The sequence below is a fragment of the Lynx canadensis genome, chromosome D3 (genome assembly GCF_007474595.2).
Source record: "Lynx canadensis isolate LIC74 chromosome D3, mLynCan4.pri.v2, whole genome shotgun sequence".
Classification (NCBI taxonomy): domain Eukaryota; kingdom Metazoa; phylum Chordata; class Mammalia; order Carnivora; family Felidae; genus Lynx; species Lynx canadensis.
In genome coordinates, this window is record NC_044314.2 from 61,585,374 (window position 1) to 61,611,181 (window position 25,808).

Here is a 25,808-nt window from a genome sequence, read left to right on the forward strand (position 1 = left end):
ACACTTGGGTTGCTTCCATATCTTGGCCATGGTAAACAATGCTGCTGTAAACATAAGGGTGCATGTATCACTTTGAATCAGGGTTTTCCTTTTCTTGGCCTCCCTTCCCAATTTAAACTGGGCCTTATAACTTCTTAGAGAACCCTGTTCTTTCCCTTAACAGCATTTGCATAATTTGAAATGTATAATAAATGTATTAAGTTGTGTGTGTATGTGATTGAACATATTTCTACCTCACTAGTGTATAAACACAAGGACCCATGTCTTTTGCCTCACCAGATACAAACCAGAATGCCTAGCATATTGTCAGTGCTTGCTAAATACTAAATAAGTGGATGGATAACAGGGAGGATGGGTCAGTGAAGGAGTAGTGAGAATGACAGAGATAATTTTTTTTTGTTGTTTTCTCAAGTTAGATTTTCTATAGCCTCTTTCTTCTACTACTCAAAGATCTAAAATGCAGCCAATTTTGGGGAAATTGGGGGGTTGTTAGATCCAAAACATTACATGGTATATACATTTGTTATTAATGGGGCCTTGAAGTAAATGTGAATCTAGATCTCCCAATTTCCTTCTTTAAAAACTTAATCAAATGTAATATTTACACCGAGTGCCAATTGGTACAGCATACACTTGTTACATGCTGTGTCGCATTTAGCAGACCAATCTGCTGTATTAACAGGATTTATATTAGATATATTTAACCATCAGTTGTAATATTTCATGTCATTTTGCTAGAAATTAAGGACCACATATTATAGCAGAGTTCTTAAAAGCTAACAGAAATCTTCATCTGTTGCAAACGATCTATAAGATGATGGATATTAAAGGGGAAACAATGGAAACTGGGGATTTCTGGGAGGTTGTAGCCATAGGAGGCCTGGAGAAAGGGCACTCCGTCTGGATGTGCCTCTGCTCCTCTCTGCCCTATACTGTGGATCAACAAATAGTATACAGAGTGCAATTTCATAACTCGTCTTAGCAAATAAAAATAGCATATGACAATTACATGTTCTCCTTTTCAGTGTTTTCTTAAGTGTAGTTGTTAAAAATGATGTCACGGACCTCCTGATTTGGAGATTTTGTCGACACCGAAGCCATAATAGAATTACGGTAAGGACCAAAAGTGTGTAGACATGTCTGCATGCGTGTAAAATGTAAGTGAGCAGAAAAAGGCGAGGCAAGGTGCGGCAATCTCTGCAGGGAATACATCCGGCAGTTCAAGATCTGAAAGCTAGCATCTCCGTCCCTTTCTCCGGCTTCCCGTTCTCTTTTACCACTATCCCAGATTTTAAGTGCTGCAATGGCAGCTCTGGGTGGTGACGGCACCACCACCGCCACTGCGGCACTGTCCGCAGCTGCACGCCGGACTCGGGCAACCGTATTTACGGTATCGAAGCCCCGAGCGCGAGGCGGTGCCTGCCGTCTCGGGGGCCGGGCCAAGGCGGCGGTATCTACCGTAATCAGAGTGGACCAGGCGGTAGGATTTACGGTGCAACCAGCACGGCTGCAGTATTTACGGTAACGAGGGTCGGCCCTGGCGGCGGTATTTACGGTAACGAGGGTCGGCCCTGGCGGCGGCTTTTACGGTAACGGGGGACGGCCCGGAAGGCGGTATTTACGGTAACGGGGGCCGGGCTCGTGGAGGCCCGTCGGCGCGGCCGGCTCGCCGCGTTATCAGGTGATCTCCAGCCCGGGCGGCTGCCACCCCCTGCACCCGGCGGAAAATGCAAAATGGCCCTCCGGGACAGTGAGGGGCCGTGGCCCTCGGCCCGGGCCCGCCGCACCCCCAGCCCGCAGCCTGCGGGCGGTAGCGCCGCGCCGGGTGCGGGTGCAGCCCCCTCCCGCCCCTCCGCGGGGGCCCCGGCCTGAGCCCCGAGCGCCCCGCGCCCTCGCGTCCACATGGGTCTGTGCTACAGTCTGCGGCCGCTGCTCTTCGGGGACCCGGAGGACGTCCCCCACGCCGCCTCGGAAGCGCCTGCGGAGGACGCGCGGCCCGGCCCGGTGCCGGCCCCGACCCCGGCCTCGGCCCCGACCCGGCTAGGGGGAGGCGCGGCCCAGACCCCGCTCCCTCGGGGCGCCGGCGAGAGCCCGGCGTGCACGCGGCCCAAAGCCGCCCCGAAGAAGGAGCGGCGACGGCGGCCGGAGCAGCTACGCGCGGAGGAGCGCGAGGCGGAGCGGGAGGCGAGGAAGGTCAGCAGGAACATCGACCGCATGCTCCGCGAGCAGAAGCGCGACCTGCAGCAGACGCACCGGCTCCTGCTGCTGGGTAGGTGTCGTCGGCGCGCGCCCCGCCCCGGCCGGGCGCGGGGCCCGGGTCCTTCCGCACCCGGTGGGCTACGGTCGCAGACGTGTGCGGGGCGGGTGGTCGGGCTGAAATCGTCGCTAGGTCGACTTTTACACCGACAGTATTTACATCCGTGATTTGGCCGAGAACACACTGCCGGCCTTAGCTGCCTTCCACACCTTGTGATTTGGGCCATTAGCCCATTTATTACTAATTAATGAGCTTCTCTGGGAATTTTCCCCCCTCAATTGATTTGCTTCCCCGGCCTGTGATCCACAGGGATGGCTAACGCGAGCATCTCATTTCCTGCAACGGTGTAGTCACGCTGCACTTTGTTTTAGGAACACAAATGGCAGGAGACTGGAAGGCCTTTTAGCGTGACCGCAAAGCTTTATTCCAATCGCAGAATTAGGGCAGAGTTGTCGGTGGGTGTGGCTTGTAGAAGTAACTTCAACAGCTGAAGATGTGGCACTTCTATTTCATTGAGTAATCGCAGCCCTAGTGCTCTCGGAACGTTTGCTTCTCTTTCAGAACCAGAAGCAGAGTAGCGTGGCAGGCTCCCCGAGAGCTGTGCGTGGTGCTAACTGCCTGCAAGAAAGCGGGCACAAAGTCACCAGCGTTTTAAAGGAACAAACTGCTACACGGTTTGCTAGGATTTTCTCAAAGCTTTAGCTGTAGCAAGCATAGCAGTGCTTCTCCAAGTTAACACCCGGAAAGCATTTTCTATGTACTCTACTGGAGAATAAAAATAAATCCTTTAAAATTTTTAAAAAATCATGAATTCCTGATGCTGCTTGACGCCTTTTAAATGTTAAGGCAAGGGGCGCTTGGGTGGCTCAGTTGGTTAAACCTTGAATCTTGGTTTCAGCTCAAGTCATGATCTCACCCTTTGTGAGTTCAACCCCGCGTTAAAGCAGAGCTTGCTTGGGATTCTGTCTCCCTCCCTCCTTGTCTCTCTCTCTCTCTCTCTCTCTCTCTCTCTCTCTCTCTTTCCTCTGCCCCTCCCCTGCTCGTGTTCTCTCTACCTCTCTCTCTCAAAATAAATAAATAAAATTTTTAAAAAATGTATGTTTATTTAGTTTTTGAGAGAGAGAGAGACAGAGTACAAGCAAGGGAGGGGCAAAGAGAGAGGGAGACAGAATCCGAAGCAGGCTCCAGGCTCTGAGCAGTCAGCAGAGAGCCCCATGCCGGGATTGAACTCACGAACTGCTAGATCATGACCTGAGCTGGTCAGATGCTTAACCAACTGAGCCATCCAGGCACCCCTAAATAAATAAACTGCTTAAAAAAATAAGTTGTAAGGCAAAAAGTGTAATTAATATGTGGGCTTTTGACCCAAATTTTATGAGATAATAAAGAAAAAAAAACTGTTTACTTCTGTGCTCTGTTATGCATAGGAAAAGAACCCATTCCATGACTTAAGATACCTGGTTATAAATGAAGGTGGCCTTTTTAACATTTAGAGAACCAATTAAGTCTTCAATTTGAAAGAGCTCACTTACTGCAAGAATGACTAGTTAAAACAACACAACCCTAGCTGTTGTATCCTGGTGAGATATCTGAATTCTAAAATAAAATGAAATGGGGGCGGGGGGCGGTTGGTGAGAGAGAAACAGAGAAGAAAAAACTAAACAAGCAAGCAGGTTACCTGAACAGGGAAAAGGACCACATCAGAAGCAGAGTTCTCATCAATAGTGCTAACGTCTACACTATGACAGAGCAGCATTTCCAGAGTTCCGAAAATATGGAATTGTAATCTTAGAATTTCATATCTCATTAAACTGTTGTTTGTGTATGAGGGTAAAATAGATTTTCAGAAATGCAAGTGCTTAAAGCATGCTCCCACCCACTTATTTGTCTGGAAGGAAATTGATTTGAAATTGCTCAAGCCAAAATTTGTAAGTGCATCAGATTAAGATAACTCAAAAAGGAGAGGATTGTGGTCGCAAGAAATAAGAGAAGAATAAAATAAGGTCTAGGGTTGTGGCAATGTAATGTTTTAATGTGATTGTGCAGTTGAACAAATTTTTAAAAAAATAAAAGGATAGGTGAAGCAGAGCTTGTCTGATATATATAAAAATGAATAAGCTTATGATTCTTTGAAGAGAAACTGGGAGATCTATCTAATGAAGGGGTTGATGTGCGCCAAAGAACTAACTTCTAGTAACACATATTGAATGCCTATCCTCTTTAAAGATATTGTCTCATAGCCTAATGTAACTTGTATATCAACCTCATATTGAAAATGGTGTTGAACCCAACGACTCACCCTTTGGGGGAAAAATACATTGTATCTGTCACCCAAAGATGTCAACATTAAAACATATACTGTTGCATCAGGTTGACATGGTTTATCAGATTTTGTATAGATTTGAGTTAAACTGAGAAAGGTTCTTGGTTTTGTTAGGATTTAGAATGGATTTAGCTGGAAAACTTTGAATCAAAAGCATGATTTACTGACCACTCGTGTCCTCAAATGTTTGTTTTGCTGCTATTGTGTTGAGTAGCCATTTATCTTGCTTGCGGACCCCATTTACTTATTCCAGAATGTGCATCAGAGAACTCACAGGCTCAGGAAGGACGCATGCACTTCAGGGCCCTTCCTTACTCCATGCTCCCTGGTCCAAGGCTGTCCCATCTTCCATGTTGATATCTCCTCCAGGAGACATGCCCACAGTCTTCCATGGGAATAAATGTTTAACTCACTCGTGTCCATATTGAATTCTATTTGCATCTCTTGTTTGGCACTTTGTTACAGTCCACAGGACTTCATGGGCGCTTTGATGCATGCTGATGCCCCCCTGGCTCCGTGCCAATGACCTGGGCTTTGTTTCTTGCACAGGACTTAGCACCCCACATTGTGCTAAGAGCACCAGAGTCTGGGAGCCAATGTGACCCATGAGGGCTTAACAACAAGAGGGATGTAATTCCATTGTAACCTTTAGATGGAGCATTCTTTCAGGCATGGGGTGGCTGGATTTTAAGAGGGTGCAGCGACGGTGTGGAGATAAGATGGAGGTTCCAGTTAGCAGGCCACAGATCCAGAAGGGATCCTGGGGTCAGAGCTAGAGCAGTGGAGCAGGAAAGGGGAGGGAATGGTCTCGGAGAAGTGGGCATATGTCAGGTATGTAGGGTGGACCATGGGGAGGAGTTCTCAGAGAACTCTGTTCTCCAGAGCATGAGCTGTATATGAGTAGGCTTGAACTGCCATAACAAGTACCAAACAACAGCCAGTTATTTTCTCACGGTTCTGGAGGCTGGAAGTCCAAGTCTGAGGCGCAGCCGATTTTGTTTCCTTTAGACCTCTCTTCCTGGCTCGCAGATGGCCACCTTCTTGCTGTGTCCTCACACGGCCTTTCTTCTGTACACCTGTACACAGGGGAGACGGAAAAATCAGATTAGAGACCCACGCTATGACCTCATTTAACCTTAAGAACCTCCTTAAATGCCCTGTTTCCAAATATAGGCTCTTTGGGGGTTAGGGCTTCAACTTAAGAATGAGAGGTAGGGGGAGGGGCACAATTCAGAAGGAGGTTTCAGAGACAGACCACACTCTGACTACAAGGGGCCGTTGTGTCCTAGCTTCATCCCACTGTTGCCTTGTGAGAACTCAGGCCCACTGTTGCCAGGTCTTCTGAATTTCTGAAACAAGATGAAAATGCCCATTTTCATCTGACGCCTACTTATTTTTAAGCATTGGCTCGAATTAATAAAACACAACCTATGTGCCTGATGCAGTCCACAGGCCACCAGTTCTTATCTCTGATCTCTATCCCAAGCAACACAGACGTTTCTAGGCTCCAGTGGCAGCGGCCCTGGGTCTACACCGATGAAAACACAGTTGACAAAACTGAAGGTAGGATCAGAATATTTATCCAAACACCTTGAGCAAGGAAAGCTACATTCACCATTGTCCGAGCGAATTTTTCTACCACTGAGCTCATGGGGTTATCGTATAGTAGATGCCACTGTCTTTTCTTCCACAGCTTTTGTTGACTCTGATGTGAACCTTGTTCACCACATACCTGTTGGGGCAGAGCCGTCATGTACGGCCCAGCTACTCATTTGATACTATTCCTTTTCCAGATTGTTACTCAATTTTCCAATTCTCAGTGGTGGGTAGGATTTATGTTTTTTTCCTGTATTCAACTATTTCCTGTTCTGTGTTTGTATGATTGGTACTTCTGTGCCAGAAATACACCTTTCACCAGGGAAGCAATCCCTTTGGGGCATTTGCTGATTTCCCTCTGCGCCAGGCTGTTAGTACAAACCAGAATGACCTCAGTCCAAGTGTTCAGTTGCTCCAAGAGGAGGCGGTTGGTATAGTCACAGAAACGTGGAATATTCTCCACTGTAGGGTTTTGATCACTTGTTTTTTTGTTTGTTTGTTTGTTTTCAAATAAATGGCTGGGATTTTTTTTCTTTTTTGTAATAATTTTTGTTCATGTTTATTTATTTTTGAGACAGAGACAGAGTGTGAGCAGGGGAGGGGCAGAGAGAGAGGGAGACACAGAATCTGAAGCAGGCTCCAGGCTCTGAGCTGTCAGCACAGAGCCCGACACGGGGCTCGAACCCCCGGACTGTGAGATCATGACCTGAGCTGAAGACGGATGCTTAACCGACTGAGCCACCCAGGCGCCCCTGGGTTATTTTTCCCCCCCTTAATTCATGGTAATGCATACAGTGGCCAAGATAGCCATTGAGTTGTGCAGTAGACTTGAGGTTCGTGGCTGTCTGCGGCACATCCTCGTCAACTCGCTGCCTTCCTTTTGCCCCAGCTTCCCGTAGGAGCGTGGCTCTGAAAGTCAGTAGAAGTCCCAGATAACCTGACTACACCTTCACTTTCCTAAAGTCACAGAAGCGTCACACTTCCTTACAGCCTTGGAAGGGGATGTCATGCCCTTATGGTATTTTAGTCACAACTTCTGTATCATTCTACTGTTTAATTCATTAACTACAGTTTTACAGGCTTGACACTGGCATTGTTTACATGAAGCCAGATTTCATTCCCAGAATTCAAGCTGTTCTTTGACCTGTCAAAACACCGGAAGGTCAGAGCACTGAGTCAAAGCTGCTTTCTTTGACTTGGGTCGTAGTCAGCTCTGGCTGTGATAACACCACAGGCAAGGTGGCTTACACCACAGAAATTAATTTCCTCACAGTTTGCAGAGGCTGGAAAGTCCAGGTTCAACATCCAGCAGAATTTGGTGTCTGAGGAAGTCTCCCTTCGTGGCTTGCAGATGGCTGCCTTCTCGAACGCTCTGTCATGGCAAGAGAGGGCACTGGTCTCCCTTCCTCTTATGAGGACACCAACCCTATTGGATTAGGGTGCCACCCTTATGACCGCCTTTAACTTTACTCCTAAAAACCCTGTCTCCAGATAGTCACGCTCAGAAACACAGCTTCAACATATGACTTTTGAGGGGACACCGCTCAGTCCATAACGACTTGCAAACCCATTCATGTTTATACAGATGATTAGTACTGGCTCTGAAACTGGTCTCAAGCTAGATGTCAACTACTGTGATTGTGTCACTGGAATATGTAAGTCTTTTTATGAATGCTCTCAAAACTTGGGGATACACTTATGATCCACTAAAAGATGCATGGTGTTTAAGAACATGGCATTGGAGTCAGAAATTTTGTTTGAAATCCCAACGTACCCATTTACCAGCTATGCGACCGTAGGTGAGGGCTGCCGTTTCCATATCGATAATAATCCTGATGCCACATGCTTACTGACAGGATTAATTGAAATTAGTTGAGAAAAAAAAGTATGTAAACTTACTTGGCATAGAGCTTAGCACCTGGTGAAGACTCCATAAATTGGCACAATCTCTGAATTCTATATTCAGCGGAACCACTCCTCCCTGTAATACCCATACTCTAAATTGTAAACTAAATAGTAACACAAGATCACACAGTCTAAAAACACTAATCCCATTCCAGATTCACACAACCTCTCTGTAATGGAGCCCAGGATTCCAACCCAGCAGTCTGGCTTCACTGCACCACACTGGCAAACAGCCAGCTGGAGAAGGTTGCAATGGTCCAGTCAAGAGAGGTGAAGAAGTAAATGCAGGCCGGTGTAGTAACAACAAAGAGGAAGGGCCAGAGGGGATCGAGATATAGGCAAAGTAGAATCCACCAAATCTGGTGACCGAGGAGGTGGTGGAAAGGAGGGGCGGCGGGGGGGGGAGGGGGGCGGCGGGGCGAGTCTTGGTGAAATCTTAGATTTCTCTCTCGGGCAATATGGCAATGGCACCCCCTACAATAGGGGACTTAGGAGGAAGAGAGAGGCGGAGTGAAAGAACAATGAGTTGCCCTTGGAATGTGTTGAAGGTGAGTCACCCATGAGAAGCCGGTGGGCATTCTCTGGGAAGCAACAGGCCCTGGGGGAGGGGATGCCACCCCAGGAGAATATTCAGAGTAGGAGAAGAAGGGCCCAGGACAGGGCCCCAGATCAGAAGAGTGTTGCAGAAGGAAAGGTATAAAGAATAACAAAGACATCTGGGAGAAGCCAAGGAGTTTCAGCTGGGAGTTCAAAGATAATTAGGACCAAAAAGGAATCCCCAGCGTTTTCCACTTTATGCAAAGGTGGTACAGGAGGCTGGAGACAAGAAGGCAGGAACAGTGCAGCTGTCACAGAGCCCATTCTGGAGAGGACAATACAGCAGTGACCACAACTTTCAACGTGGGCCTTAAGGAAAGGGTTTGGAAGGATCCAAATGAAATTGCAGGATGTGTACTGGTGATTGCCTCCTGCAGGTGAAGAGAAAGACGTGGGGAAAGGAATGATCAGGTGTTTGTGCTCACAAGGATTCCTGAGAGAGCCCGGGCTTGCCTAGCACTCCCATGAGTCTGCTGTCTCGCATTCAGGTGTGTGGGCCCTGCCCCCCCCCCCCCACCCCCCCCACCCCACCTCTACCCCAGGTAACTGTTCTCTTGACATTGTCAGACACATTTGCAATCTAGAGTGAAATTCTTCAGTGGCAAGCAGGTTGTTCAGTTCAGTTGAAACCAAAAGATCGAGCAAATTCTCTAGCTAATTCGGTCTATGAAAAGTTTCCGAGTATAAGCATTTTCAAAGGTAAGACCTAACTACGAGGGCCTCAAATCAGCTCATGACTTTGAAAGATAAGCAGGAGCTTGTCAAAACCCCACGACATCAATAAAGCAATTGGAGTAAACAAAGAACCCTGAATGATTGTTCCTTACCCCACAGCACCCAGAATAATTGACTTCATGTCTACATTTATTAATACTCAGTTATTTTTTTGGTTGGTTTCAAGCCAAAACAAACTCTTTAAACTGAAAAAAAGAGAAGAGAATCAGACTGTCAGCTGAAGCAGTGATTCTAATTCTATTTAGGGACAGTGAAAAGTGCCTAGTGTTTTAAAATTTCCTTACTAGGGATGAATAGACAGAGCACAGAGGAATTTTAAAGCAGCTAAACTACTCTGTATGATGCTGTAATGATGGATACAGGTCATTATCCATTTGTCCAATGGATACAACACCAAGGATATACAACACCAAGGAAAAGCCCTAACATAAACTATGGACTTCAGCGGATAAAGATGCATCAGTGTTGGGTCATCAGCTGTAACAAACAAACCACCCTGTTGATCTAGGAATGTCAGTGGTAGGGGAAGGCTGCGGGGAAGGCGGGCAGGGGGATATGGGAAGTCTCTATACTCTCCAATTTTGCTGTGAATCTAAAACTACTCTAAAATTAGATCTTTTTTTAAAATTCCCTTAATAGAAAAGGAGAAAAATTCTAATCCCTGAATTAGGATCCCAAGAGGAAGAGCCCAGGACCACAAGCATCAGGCCCTCCTCTTAAAAAGCCCAAAAAGTTGACCAAAGCAGGAGAGATCGTGTGTCATTACCAAAAGCTATGGCTTATGAATAAAAAAGCACGACTTGAATACATTTCCTCCTGCAGTACTAGGGGGTAAATTATTGGCAACCAAGAAGGCTTTTAGAACGCAATGCAGCCCCTCCGCAGTGTGGGGAGTAGCATGCCGCGCCCTAGACCTCCAGGCGGCCTCGCATCTGCTCTGTAGGGCTGCCTGATCTCTGTGTCCTAGTCAAGAGCAGTCACAGCATCATTATGCTGCTGCTGTCAAAAGGGGTCGTACCCAGTGTCACTGAAGACAGGATGTTGGGGGGGCCTCCCATCAAGCCTTCACTTGCTGTTGTGAGGGCAGTGAAGATGCAAAGCTGTCCCAGGGTAAGTGTGGGCCACATGCCCAGCACAGCTGCAGCCAGATGGTGGGTAAGGACGTGTGAAAGCAGCCCACTGGGTCACCTTCTCTTTAATCCTAACAGAAGAGACAGACCTAGGGGAGGCCCGCATACCTTGTATTAGGGCTCACTCGGTGCATTTTTCTGCAGCAGAAAAGTGAGTTTTCTCTCCCAGGAAGTCAGATACGCCCTGAAAGTCATCCAGGACGAACTCAGCCAGAGGACATTTGGCGTGAGAGGAAAACAAGGAGCAATTGTATCGATACCCTGAGCCACGAGGGAAAAGGGTGCTTTATCCATTGAATCACTTCTGCTCACTTACCACACACATTTCTTTGAGAGCCTACTGTGTGGCAGTTGCTCCTCTGGGTAATATTACGGAGATTCCAAGGGGCAGAGGATACAGTCTCAGCCCAGAAGATACTCACAGTGTGGTCAAAGAAAAAGGGCATGAGCCTACAAAAGAAATAGCAATGTAAGTGTGCGCGTGCTATGTGCTGAATGGCAACAGCATGGGTGAATAACACCAGTAGTAGGGGTCACACAGAAATCTAACAGTGTGATAGGCTTCCCCCTTCCTTAGGATGCCTTCTTAGCAGGGGAGCACAAGGAAGGCAGGAACTTAATTGCTTGGAGGAATTTTGGCGTTTGCACATAAATGTGTATAATGCTGTTACAGATCCTGAAAGCAGACCACCAGCAGAAGCATCCTGAAACCCGCTGGGAGTTTACACCTGGCAGCCCGGTTTCCCTATTCATCGTAGAGCCACAGAAAGAACCCAGAGGTGCTCAGGAGGTAGCGGAGACCTGGGGTGCTTACCAAATAGGACGGATGGTTTGAGAACATGAAGAAAGTTTGAACGGCAGTATAAATGCAGTGTGAAGTGAGAGGGAGATGGCTCCTTTTACCCCCAACCATCAAAGTGCTTCATAAATCAATACTAGAAGCTGCATCTTGAATTACACCATCGTGGGAGACTGACTGTAAAGAGGCATGAAGAAAACAAAAGTTTATCTTTTTGGTTTTTTTTTTTTTATGAAGAAACATATTCATTGTGAAGTTCAGGGCTGTTATTCGACCCTCAAAAACGGTCCACATTTAAGCAGTGGACACTGTTTATTTACTACTGTCATAAGGACACCCTTCTTTTTTAATGTTTTTAATGCTTATTTATTTTTGGGAGAGAGAGAGAGAGAGAGACAGTGCACGAGCGGGGGAGGGCCAGAGAGAGAGAGGGAGACACAGAATCCGAAACAGGCTCCAGGCTCTGAGCTGTCAGCACAGAGCCCGATACGGGGCTCGAACTCATGAACCAGGAGATCGTGACCTGAGCCAAAGTTGAGAGCTTAACTGACTGAGCCACCCAGATGCCCCAAGGACAACAGTTTTTAAGTTTTGATGAAAGTGGTTTTAAAACGTGCGCAGGTGAGGGGAATAGCTTACCCAGGATCCAGGCATTGGCAATTCTTCCCCCCGCCCCTGGACAGTAGTGGTAAGGAGTTTTTGATGGTATAATTCTAATTAACTGTTGTTTTATAGTTTGAAAGAAAATAACTGTAAAAATAAATGCCAAGCCATAATGTGAAACCTTTAACTTCATTGCAGAGAAGCAGTTGTGTTTTGCAGGAGCTTCTAGAAACATCTAGAGAGTATAATTTGGCATCTCCATGCATGCTCCAGCTGGGAGGCCAAGACCTAAATTTCTGATTCTTCTTTCCCCACAAGTAGCTTCTCAGTAAGAGGCATCAGGTCGAGTCAGAATCATGAGGCACACATGCACTGAGACCCAGATTGTATTTCTTTCTCAGGGGAAAGACAATCAGAGGTAGGCCAGCTACCAAGATCTATGTAGACACAAAAGTCACCATTCTGAATGAGCAGAGCAAGACTCGGAAAGTGGATTAGGGCCCACAGCATGAAGCAGGACAGAATAAGAAGGTGGGTGCTAATCCCTGGGAGTGCTTGGGCCTCACCCTACCTGAGCCCCCAAGGAGGGTTGTTCGGCCTTAGAGACCACGTAGACAAACCATAAGGCCACAGCTCCCTGAGAAGGAAACCTAGAACAAGGCCAAAGCCAGCATATCCCAGAGGAGTGTAGGTTCCAAATCAATCAGCTCTTTGACCTTATTTGTTTGAGTCACTTGTGTGCTCAGAAGGAGGTCAGTGCTATATGATGGGCCACTCCTTCATTATTTCGATCACAGTCAATGGTACCTGCGACCTACCAGGTCTGCCAAGGGCTGGCATACGAGGTCATCCTCAGAAACTCATGGCTTTGTGCAGGAGACAAGGATATAATGCACCCGAATGACACAGCATAACCCAGTACCCATGATGCACTGAGGACAGAGGGACGAGGCCGTACAAAGGAGCTTCTGGGCAGAGGTCACCCAAGTCCGACCTCCAAAGAGCTTTCTCACTGAAAAATGAAAATACCCTTGTTGAATATTTCCATTTATAAAGTTAAGGGATTTGCTTTCTATTTTGAGGGGTTTGTTGGAATAGAGTATATTAAGGTTCCACTTAGAACAAACAAAAAGTAAAAAAAAAATCACACGTTTTCCAGAGGTGCATTAAAACTCTGGGTCCACTGCAAAGTTCAAAGTCCAGTTCAGATACCTTGTAATTGACATATGTGACATTCTTGGGACATGAGGGAGTAACCCTCTCTTTTTGGTTATTACAGGTTTTCGTTGTACTAAGAAACCCAATGTGCTAAAGAAAACCAATCAGATGCCATGAGAGGAAGACAGCCATTTAATACATTTCTTTCCTTCCTGGGCCAGTAATGGACAATTACATAATTCTTTATCTCTGAAATTATTTTAACTGGTACTTCATTGTAGAATTATTTGTTAATGGAACAGCATGCTGAACATCAACTATTTATATATGCTGCATAGAAATAAAAAGCAGGCAGAGAGGAAGTTGGTCTGATATACTTTGCTGTGCCTAATGGAGAATGTTTCTTTAATATTCAGATCCACTTTCCTCTTCTGGTCTAATGGTATTTTCTTAGAAGAAACCGCTCCCATTTGGGCTTGGACACAATAATGAGCTCATAACAGGGTGCAGGGGGACAGGGTCAATGGTCTCGCACAGGTACAGACGCAGGAGCTGTGTGGCCCTGTGGATGGAGGAAGAGGAGGGATCTGGGGTCAGTGAGTCACCAAAGTGGACACAGGGAGGCGTGCTTCCCCTGATACTGCCCCATCCCAAGGAAGGCCTTTTATTTCTGCCTCAGCTCTCCCTTGACATAAATTCCTATAGGTTATCCTATGTGTAAATTGTCCCTGATTTAAATCAAGCATAGCTGAATGTTCACTTAGGAATATAGATGATGGGTTTCAAAATCCTGTTATTCAAACCAAAATGGAAAAAAAAAAAAAAAAAAGCAGCAAGCCATTCTTCAAAAGAACCTGAACACCATGGATCACTGTGGGTCACACGGTGGGTCACAGCCTGGATCACGCAGTGTATTGGGAGTTACACTTTCTTTTTTTTTTTCTTTTTTGGCTATTGTAGGTTTTTGCTGTGCAAAGAAATTCAGTGTTTTGAGGAGAACCAGTTAGACACCACAGGGGAAGACAGCTTGGAGTTCTGCCAAAACTCTTGGCATAGCCCCTCGGTAGGGGCCCAGGAAGTACTAAGGGCCCAGGCTCTCAGGGCAGAGGGTGGGAGCAGTGAGGACAGGGCTAGGGACAACCAATGACCAATGAGCTGTGAGGACATGTTCCCCCACATGAATATGCACCTGCTCCTGTTAATACACAGGTGCAGAGGGACAGCTCCAGCTGCCTGATCCGCTCACTAGCTCCCTCCCCGGCCCCCAGAACCCACCAAGTGGCCCGCGCTAGGGTCTTTGGGCTCCGCTCCTCCATTTTTGCCTCTCTTCCCCTTTCTTGATATCAGTATTTGCTTTCATTTTCTCCATACAGCACCTTGCTCTTAAGTGGGGCATTTTAGTCATTCCTGTCGCGTTATTAAATGAAGATTAAGTCCATTACCAAGGATAACATTTTATTACTAGAGAATTGTAATTCAATTGGAGGCCAAAGGATGGTACGAGATCATTTGTAATTTTTTCCATAGAGTTTCCAGTCCAATTGGAAATGCCTGGTCTCCCTCCCTGGTCCACATTTCCCCCTTGGCCCTCCCCAGCCAGCGTGGGCTCTGTTACTCAGTTTCCCCTCCAAAAGGAGGGGAGGACTCAGCCGCACCCGGTCAGGGCTCCGAAGGAGCACAGGTACAGGGTCAACAGACTTTTCCACGGCTGGTATTAACTAGCCGCCTTTTAGAGACTCCATTCCCTGTGTCTTCACTGAATAGTCTGTTTCCTGCATCTCCCCCTGCAACCCACCCCCCAGGCAGGGGTGACAGAAGCGGGGAGGGAAGGACCCCCATCCCAGGTTGCTGGGAGCATCCTCTCTGAAGTTCCCAGCCATGGACACCGTGGAACCCAGACTGAACACCGCTTCTTGTGAGACGCTGCTATACCGCAGTCCTTCACGCTAACCAACAACAATTTTATCACCCCAAAGCATCCACAAGCACTGTGTACCCAGAACTCAGCTGCTTCTGTGAACCCACTGTGGAACTTCATGGTGACCACCCAAATGAGCACAAGCAGAGGCTGTTCGTTCAGAGCCTGTGACAGCGGGAGAGTCGGCCACCGTCGCTGCACCTGGCAGGCTCAGAGACAGAGGCAGAGGAGCCAGAAAGCTTTTCAGTGGAAAAAAGGAAAGGCCTCAGGTGGAATTCCCAGCAGAGGCTGCTGGTGAGGGGAGGCTGCAGGTGGGCTAACTAGAAAAAGGGCATCCCATCTGATTGGTTAGGAGTACCTATTTGCCATTCTCCAGGTGGTCCTAAGTTGGAGGTTGGGGACAAAAATTAAGGAAGCTGTCAGTTATTAATCAAGTCCTGGCCACTTGGGACCAATTGTTACAGGGTTATTGTCTGCCTTCTGGAACAAGTTGCTTGAGATAAGGGTTTTACTTCCTGGGCTGGTTAGTGCAGAGAGTGGGTTGGCCTCCTGGGCTGGGTGCTGTGGGTCGAAGTTGGATCTTTACATATGGCAGAACCATTGTCTATATTTTCTGTCTTCTGCATGCACATATCCATAAAGAAAGCGGCTGTGTGAACTAACAGAGAGCCCCTGCCGTGTAGGCCCTGGGAGGTTACTCAACACCTCTGAGCTTCCTTTCCTTCAGTATAACATGAAGATGAGAGTACTTTCCAGAAGGATCATTGTGAAAATTCAAGACACAGAGTACGCTGAAGGCACTTTCCTGCCCCCTGTTCCTGTCGTTCCTTAATTCGTACCATGGCTTAAGGGCAAGGTCTTACGTGTTCCCTTCCCCAGGAATATCTGCACCTTACGGGGGACAAAGCCCAAGTTTTATCTAAATAAAGGAACAGCCCAGAATCAGGGTTTTCTAAGGCCACCCCCAGTGCCAGCAACTAAACAGAATTGCAAAAATAAGTGACACTAGGATTTTAGCTCTTCCCAGCCTTTCTATAACCACTTCTCTTTCCGGGGACCTGCCCACTAGGCACCTCTGCTGTGCTTCATCATTGCCGCCACCTAAATGACATCTGATGAGCACAGGGATTGCTGAATGAGCACTGGGTTGCAATTTGTTCAGGAAGCTTTCATTGAGAAGATGGATATTTGCACCAAGCCCTGAAGGAGATAAAAGATAGGACCAGGTAATTTTATGGAGAAGAGCATCTCAGGATATGGAGAGGCGAGTACAAAGGCCCTGAGGTTTGCATGAGCCTAGCATGGTCAAGGAAGAAGCCCAGCCGGTGGCCAACCACGTAGGAACATACAAGACACTAAAAAGATCTTGGAGGGGCGCCTGGGTGGCGCAGTCGGTTAAGCGTCCGACTTCAGCCAGGTCACGATCTCGCGGTCCGTGAGTTCGAGCCCCGCGTCGGGCTCTGGGCTGATGGCTCAGAGCCTGGAGCCTGCTTCCTGTTCTGTGTCTCCCTCTCTCTCTGCCCCTCCCCCGTTCATGCTCTGTCTCTCTCTGTCCCAAAAATAAATAAACGTTGAAAAAAAAAAATTCTTTAAAAAGATCTTGGATTTTACTCTGGCTATTGTAATAAATCAAATAGCCAGTGGAAGCCTGGAACAGGGTGGTAGCAATGGAGTGATGAGAAGTGGTCAGTTTCTAGACAGATTTTGAAAGCAGATTAACAGTTGCTGATGAATTGGACATGAGTGAGAGAGAAGGCAAGGACTCCGGGATTATGGTTATAGTTCGGGTGGGGCAGGGGGAGGCCAGGATTATCGTTATAGTTGGTGGGGGTGGGGGGGGGGGAAGCAGAGCTATGACTTATTGTCTCTGTGTGTGCTCTAAATTCTCAAAACAGAACATTATAACCAAATATGTGAGGCTGTTATATCTGAATTGTATGACTACGGGATAAAAGTATCCTAACAATTTAAAATAAGATACCCGGGCCACTATTAAGTAGAAACAGCCTCGGGGCACCTGGGTGGCTCAGTTGATTAAGCATCTAACTCTTGGTTTCAGCTCAGGTCATGATCTCACAGGTGCAAAGCCCTTGTTTCCAGCACATAAAAAGGAATCCTACAGACTGACATAAAAAGATGCCCAATTAAAACAGGCACAAGATAAATAAAAAACGTTGAGGGGCGCCTGGGTGGCGCAGTCGGTTAAGCGTCCGACTTCAGCCAGGTCACGATCTCGCGGTCCGTGAGTTCGAGCCCCGCGTCAGGCTCTGGGCTGATGGCTCGGAGCCTGGAGCCTGTTTCCGATTCTGTGTCTCCCTCTCTCTCTGCCCCTCCCCCGTTCATGCTCTGTCTCTCTCTGTCCCAAAAATAAATAAACGTTGAAAAAAAAAAAAATTAAAAAAAAAAAAAAAACGTTGAAAAAAAAATTTTTAAAAAAAACGGGGCGCCTGGGTGGCGCAGTCGGTTAAGCGTCCGACTTCAGCCAGGTCACGATCTCGCGGTCCGTGAGTTCGAGCCCCGCGTCGGGCTCTGGGCTGATGGCTCAGAGCCTGGAGCCTGCTTCCGATTCTGTGTCTCCCTCTCTCTCTGCCCCTCCCCCGTTCATGCTCTGTCTCTCTCTGTCCCAAAAATAAATAAAAAACGTTGAAAAAAAAATTTTTTAAAACAGGCAAAAGATCTGAAGCAGACATTTCACGAAAAATGATGCATGAAAAATCAGTAAGCTGCCAACATCATTGGTCATCAAGGAAATGCAAATTAAAATCATGGAGATAGCAGTCCACACCCCCAAGAATGGCTTAAAATCCAGCAATACCAAATGTTGATCAGCATGCAGAATAGGGGTCAGCAAACTCTCTCTAAGGGGCAGATGGTAAATATGTTTTGCAAGCCATAGGATCTCTGTGGCAGCTACACAGTGCTGCGTTGTACCGAGAAAGGAGCCACAGACCCCACAGAAACACATGAGTGTTGTTGTGTGCCAATAAAACTTTATTTATAAATACTTAAATTTGAATTTCATAGAATTGTAAAGTGTTGTGGAGTATTATTCTTCTTCCGATTTTTTTTTCCTCAGCCATTTAAACTTTTCTTAGCTCATGGATTATATACAAACAGGTGGCAAACTGAAGTTTGCTGAGCCCTTATCTAGAGCCTAAAGTCTCACTCTTTGTTGGTGGTACAAGTTGTACAATTACTTCAAAGAATTATTGGATTTTTGTTGTTGTTGTTGTTGTTGTTGTTGTTGGGGTTTTTTTGTGAAGTTAAACATATACCTATCCTAAGACTTAGTGATACCACTCCTAGGAATTTACCCAAGAAAAATGAAAACATGTGTTTGCACAAAGATTTGTACATGGGGTGCCTGGGTGGCTCAGTTGGTGAAGTGTGGACTCTTGATCTCAGCTCAGGTTGTGATCCCAGCCTCGAAGGCATCGAGCCCCACATCAGGCTCTGCACTGAGCATGGAGCCTGCTTGAGATTCTCTCTCTCTCTCTCTCTCTCTCTCTCTCTCTCTCTCTCTCCCTCTGCTCTCTCTCCTGCTTGTGCTCTCTCTCTTTCTCTCTAAAAATAAATAAAATGAAAAACAGTCTTTAAAAACATAAAAATTAAAAAAAAGATCTATACAGAATGTTTATATCAACTTTATTCAAGATAGCCAAAAACAGGAAACAACCCTAATTTTATCAACAGGAGAATGCATAAACAAATTATGTATCTTCATGCAACGAAATATTCAACAATAAAAATTACTAATGGAAAACAAACAACATTGATGAATTTTTAAAATATGTACAGAGGGTGTGAATGCAAGCTGGTGCAGCCACTCTGGAAAACAGTATGGAGGGTCCTCCAAAAACTAAAAATAGGACTACCCTATGACCCAGCAATTGCACTGCTAGGCATTTATCCACGGGATACAGGTGTGCTGTTTCAAAGGAGCACATGCACCCCCATGTTTATAACAGCACTAGCAACAATAGCCAAAGTATGGAAAGAGCCCAATGTCCATCGATGGATGAATGGATAAAGAAGATGTGGGATATATATACAACGGAGTATTACTTGGCAATCAAAAAGAATGAAATCTGCCATTTGCAACTACGTGGATGGAACTGGAGGGTATTATGCTAAGTGAAATTAGTCAGAGAAAGACACAAATCATATGACTTCACTCATATGAGGACTTTAAGAGACAAAACAGATGAACATAAGGGAAGGAAAACAAAAATAATATAAAATCAGGGAGGGGGACAAAACATAAGAGACTCATAAATATGGAGAACAAACAACAGAGGGTTGCTGCAGGGGTGGTGGGAGGGGGGGATGGGCTAAATGGGTAAGGGGCGCTAAGGAATCTACTTCTGAAATCATTGTTGCACTATATGCTAACTAATTTAGATGTAAATTAAAAATTAATTAATTAAATTAAAATTTTTTTTAATATATGTACAGAGGGGCACCTGGGTGGCTCAATCTGTTGAGCATGCCCCCTCTTGACTTCAGCTCAGGTCATGATCTCATGGTTGGTGAATTTGAGCCACCATCAAGGTGAGCTGACATCAAGGAGCCTGCTTGGGATTCTTTCTCTCCCCTCTCTCTTTCTGCCTCTACCCTGCTCACACTCTCTCTCTCTCAAAATAAATAAATAAACTTAAAAAATTTTTTTAAATATGTACACAGCCCCACACTGGGTTCTGTGCTTGGGATTCTCTCTTCCTCTCTCTGCCCTCCCCCAAAATAAATAAACTTAAAACAAATTAAACTAATAGGGTGCCTGGGTGGCTCAATCGGTTGAGCGTCGAACTTCGGTTCGGGTCATGATCTCGTTGTTTGTGGGTTCATGTCCCACATTGGGCTCTCTGCTGTTAGCGTGGAGCCCACTTCAGATCCTCTGTCTCCCTCTCTCTCTGCCCCTCCCCTGCTTCTTCACACTCTTTCTCTCTCTTTCTCTCTCAAAGATAATAAATAAACATTTAAAACAAAATAAAATAGGGGCGCCTGGGTGGCGCAGTCGGTTAAGCGTCCGACTTCAGCCAGGTCACGATCTCACGGTCTGTGAGTTCGAGCCCCGCATCAGGCTCTGGGCTGATGGCTCGGAGCCTGGAGCCTGTTTCCGATTCTGTGTCTCCCTCTCTCTCTGCCCCTCCCCCGTTCATGCTCTGTCTCTGTCCCAAAAATAAATAAAAACGTTGAAAAAAAAATTAAAAAAAACAAAAAACAAAAAAAACAAAATAAAATAAAATAGGGGCGCCTGGGTGGCTCAGTCGGTTAAGCATCCAATGTCAGTTCAGGTCATGGTCTCATAGTTCATGAGTTCAAGCCCCATGTTGGGCTCTGTGGTGACAGCTCAGAGCCTGGAGACTGCTTTGGATTCTGTCTCCTTCTCTCTCTCTGCCCAACCCCCCCACTCCTGCTCTGTCTCTGTCTCTCAAAAGTGAATAAATGTTAAAAATAAATAAAAATAAAGTATTATGCACGTATATAAAAAGGTGTGCTGAAATAAAAGAGTGTCTACTTAGGATTCTATTTATATTTAATTCAACAACAAGTAAAACTAATCTATGATGATAAAAATCACAATAGTAGTTTTGGGGGGCAGATTTCTGGAAACAGTCATGAGGCACTTTTCTGGGGTCATGGAAATATTATATATGTTGATCAAAGTGGTAATTCTACAGGTGTAAATATGTATCAAAAGTTATCACACTATACACTTAAGATCTGTGTATTTCACTGTAGGTAAATTTTGCTTTTTTTTAATGAAGACCTTAAAAGTGGTGCCTGCATGTACTTGGTAAAAAGGTAGTAAATGTTTGCTATTTTAAAAAAGGATTTTTTAAAGGATACATTAAAATTCAACAAAGACGATTCTAACTGTATAATGAGATCATAAATTACGGCTTGCTGCATCATACCTGAATTTAATATGTTTAATGCAGAAAAAAGATCTCCACCTCTGGCTGGAATGAGTTCTAATGATCCCAAAGATTAAACACCAAATTCTGAAGTGGGACTTTGGTATGTGGGAGGGGGCGAGAGTGGTGTAGCTAATCTCTCTGTCGTGTACTCAGGATTGAAAGAGGAGTTTTGTGTTCAAACTAACTGCCTATTTGGACACTTTCGGAGCTCCTACGTGATGCCAGCCATCGTGGCACCATAAACTACTTTGTTATAGGACCCCCTACTGCTTTACTCCTTTTATGCTCTGTTCCCCTCTGTCTTCGCTCTACATCAGGACCCCTAATTGAAGTTACAAACCTGAAACTCAAAGGCAGAAAGCCTGATAAGAAGCCATTCATTGGGCCAACTGTGTGAAGAAATTGCACATTGCTTGTTTTAATCCAGACCCTTTCTATCGTAAGTGACAGAATTCGAACTCAAACGTGTAAGTTACAGGGAGAGGAGTAGCGTGGAACCAGGAAGTCCACATGTCCTGACGGCATTGTCATCCACACTCCGTCACTTCCAGGGCTCCATTCTGCCTGTTCCGGCCACTATTTCAGATATGCTACCAGTGATTCCAACATCACAGTCTTTTTTTTTTTTTTTTTTAACGTTTATTTATTTTTGAGAGAGAGAAAGAGAGCGTGAACAAGGTAGGGGCAGAGAGAGAGGGAGACAGCACAGAGGCTGACACAGGGCTCAAACCCACAAACTATGAGATCATGACCTGAGCTGAAGTCGGGCACTTAACCACTCAGCCACCAGGGCTCCCTCCAACATCACAGAGTCTTAAGAGCCCAGTGGAAAGAGGCGGAACAATTCTGAACTGGACAATTCAACTGAGAGTTTAAAATTGTTTCTAGGGGCGCCTGGGTGGCTTGGTCGGTTAAGCGTCCGACTTCGGCTCAGGTCATGATCTCACGGTCTGTGAGTTCGAGCCCCGCGTCAGGCTCTGTGCTGACTGCTCAGAGCCTGGAACCTGTTTTGGATTCTGTGTCTCCCTCTCTCTCTGCCCCTCCCCTGTTCATGCTCTGTCTCTCTCTGTCTCAAAAATAAATAAACGTTTAAAAAAATAATAAAATAAAATAAAATTGTTTCTAACTGGCATTTGTTCTCCCAAACCGCAGGATTGCTTTTTTTGAAAAGCCTGAAGTATAGTTAACATACAATATTACACTACTTGCAGCTGTACAGCAGAGTGAGTCGACATTTATATGCATTAGGAAGGGTGCCTGGGTGGCCCAGTCAGTTAAACATGCAACTTCAGCTAAGGTCATGATCTCACAGTTGGTGGGTTCAAGCCCCACATTGGGCTCTGCCGACAGCTCAGATCCTGGAGCCTGCTTCGGGTTCTGTGTCTCATTCTCTCTCTGTCCCTTCCCCACTTGTGCTCTGTCTCTGTCTTTCAAAAATAAATAAATGTAAAAAAAAAAATTTATATGCATTATGAAATGATCACTACACTAAGTCTAGTTACCATCTGTCACCATACAAGTTACTTTTTAAGATAAATTCATTTGGGGCGCCTGGGTGGCGCAGTCGGTCAAGCGTCCGACTTCAGCCAGGTCACGATCTCGCGGTCTGTGAGTTCGAGCCCCGCGTCAGGCTCTGGGCTGATGGCTCGGAGCCTGGAGCCTGTTTCCGATTCTGTGTCTCCCTCTCTCTCTGCCCCTCCCCTGTTCATGCTCTGTCTCTCTCTGTCCCAAAAATAAATAAAAAAAACGTTGAAAAAAAAATTAAAAAAAAAAAGATAAATTCATTTAGTATTTTCTAAAATTATTTCTGACCTTAATTTCACCACAAATCTTTGGTAAGAGACCTTGATTTCTTCATATTTTTATTTCCTTATAGCGATGAAATGAACAGAAACAGATATTTGCTAAATCACTGTAAGGAAAGAAAAATGTTCCTGGATTCTGTCTTAGTGAGTTTTATGATACCAATCAATATTGCAAGCTGAAAACACTTATGCATTTTGAAGGCAAATTGTTTCCTTGGGAGCCTACTGAGGAAAGGCTGCTTCCTCTCATGGGAGAAATCACAAATCATCACTTACAGTTCCGAGAGTTTAAACACATTGGTGCGGGTGGACCATTTAGTAGATAACGTCTCATTGAGAGATGTCAGAACCTTTGGGGAGGGGGCGCGGGGAGACCTCTAGTATCATAGTTTTGATTTGTTATTTGGTCTTTGTACAATTTAATATTTGGCAGCAAAGAAGATATGTAAGCCGTTTTTCTAAAATCCTGGGAATGACATTCAGAATGTGATGTATTGCATCATCTAACACAGAGAAATGGAACATTTTTTTTTCCTGAGAGGTTAGAAAGAATACAAGCTTTCCTGCCTAAAGCGGGCTTGTTTTAAGGCTCTTAATGACCCAACTATGCTGTTTTCCACCCCCCACCCCTGTTTTGTTTTGCTTTGTTTTGTTTTGTGAAATACCACCAGTAACTTAATTTCAGGCGTACTTTATAGATGACTTTCTCTGCACCCCTCTGTCCCTTTTTTTTTTAACCTCTTTATACTTGGTATTCCTGCCACTGGAAAATGCGTCCTTTTTTTTTTTTTTTTTTTTTAATTTTCCTGCATGAACTCCATCTTATTCTTCACATGTGAGCTCAATTATCATTTCCTCTTCAGAGGCTTTACTTGCTTGCCCATTTTATTCTTTCCGGGGATTAACTGTCTCTTTTCTTCATAGAACTTACTGCATTTCTCAAGTATATTTTCATTCATGTGTTTGCTTAGTGTTTGACACCAATAAACTCCTAGGACAAGGGACCTCAGCCTTCATGTCTCCTACTCAGTCTCTTGTGTCCTTCATGGTGCCTGAAGGATGTTTTCAATAAATAAATGAACGTCAGATTAAGATCAGAATGGTAATAAGTAAGGAGAGTCCTCGGCACCACGTGTAAATGCTTTCCTCTTGTGCCCCAGCAGGTGGGTGCTATGAGGCATGATGCTATAGACCACGAGTGCACGTTTAGATGGCAAACCTGTTTTCTTGGAGGTTATTTTGTTTTAGTATTTTTTATTGAGGCATAATTTACCTATAGCATATTAGTTTCAGGCGTACAACATAATGATTCAATATCTGGATAGATTGCAAAATGATCACATAATAAATTAACATCTGTCACCACACAGAGTTACAAAAAGAAATTTTTTCTTCTTTTTTTTATTTTTAAAATAATATCCAAGTTAGTTAGCATTTAGTGCAACAGTGATTTCAGGAGCAGATTCCTTAATGCCCCTTACCCATTTAGCCCATCCCCCCTCCCACAACCCCTCCAGCAACCCTCTGTTTGTTCTCTATATTTGTCTCTTATGTTTTGTCCCCCTCCCTCTTTTTATATTACTTTTGCTTCCTTGCCCTTATGTTCATCTGTTTTGTCTCTTAAAGTCCTCATATGAGTGAAGTCATATGATTTGTGTCTTTGACTAATTTCACTTGGCGTAATACCCTCCAGTTCCATCCACATAGTTGCAAATGGCAAGATTTCATTCTTTTTGATTGCCAAGTAATACTCCATATAGATATATATATAGAGATATAGGTATATATAGGTATAAAGAAGATATACCACATCTTCTTTATCCATTCATCCATCGATGGACCTTTGGGCTCTTTCCATACTTTGGCTATTGTCGATAGCACTGCTATAAACATTGGGGTGCCTGTATCCCTTCTAAACAGCACACCTGTATCCCTTGGATAAATACCTAGTAGTAAATTGCTGGGTCATAGGGCAGTTCTATTTTTAGTTTTTTGAGGAACCTCCATACTGTTTTCCAGAGTGGCTGCACCAGCTTGCATTCCCACCAACAATGCAAAAGAGATCCTCTTTCTCCACATCCTCGCCAACATCTGTTGTTGCCTGAATTGTTAATGTTAGCCATTCTGACAGGTGTGAGGTGGTATTTCATTGTGATTTTGATTTGTATTTCCATGTTGAGCATTTTTTCATGTGTTGGTTGGCCATCTGGATGTCTTCTTTGGAAAAGTATCTCTTCGTGTCTTTTGCCCATTTCCTCTCTGGATTATTTGTTTTTTGGGTGTTGAGTTTGATAAGTTCTTTCTAGATTTTGGATACTAACCCTTTATCTGATATGTCATTTGCAAATATCTTCTCCCATTCTGTCGGTTGCCTTTTAGTTTTGCTGATTGTTTCCTTCGCTGTGCAGAAGCTTTTAATTTTGATGAGGTCCCACCAGTTGATTTTTGCTTTTGTTTCCCTAGCCTCCGGAGATGCGTTGAGTAAAAAGTTGCTGCGGCCGAGGTCAGAGAGGTTTTTGCCTGCTTTCTCCTTGAGGGTTTTGATGGCTTCCTGTCTTACATTTAGGTCTCTTATCCATTTTGAGTTTATTTTTGTGTATGGTGTAAGAAAGTGGTCCAGGTTCATTCTTCTGCATGTCGCTGTCCAGTTTTCCCAGCACCACTTGCTGAAGAGACTGTCTTTATTCCATTGGATATTCTTCCTGCTTTGTCAGAGATTAGTTGGCCATACACTTCTGAGTACATTTCTGGGTTCTCTATTCTGTTCCACTGATCTATGTGTCTGTTTTTGTGCCAGTTCCATACTGTCTTGATGATTACGGCTTTGCAATACAGCTTGAAGTCCGGGATTGTGATGCCTCCAGCTTCCGTTTTCTTTTTCAGGATTGCTTTGGCTGTTTGAGGTCTTTTCTGGTTCCATACAAATTTTAGGATTGTTCTAGCTCTGTGAAGAATGCTGGTGTTGTTTTGATAGGGACTGCAGAAATTTTTTTCTTGTGATGAGGACTTTTAAGATCTACTGTCTTAGCAACTTTCAAATATACAATGCAGTATTATTACC

General features: G+C 45.1%; 1 protein-coding gene across 1 annotated transcript in view; it reads left to right on the forward strand.

Moving 5' to 3' along the window:
- Positions 1-1,473: 1,473 nt before the first annotated feature.
- The window catches only part of GNAL (G protein subunit alpha L), a 153,108-nt gene continuing 128,773 nt past the window's right edge, over positions 1,474-25,808 (forward strand). The window contains exon 1 of the mRNA XM_030335654.1: positions 1,474-2,269. Coding sequence (XP_030191514.1) covers positions 1,903-2,269 — 367 coding nt within the window. The 5' untranslated portion in view covers positions 1,474-1,902. The remainder of the gene's footprint in view (positions 2,270-25,808) is intronic.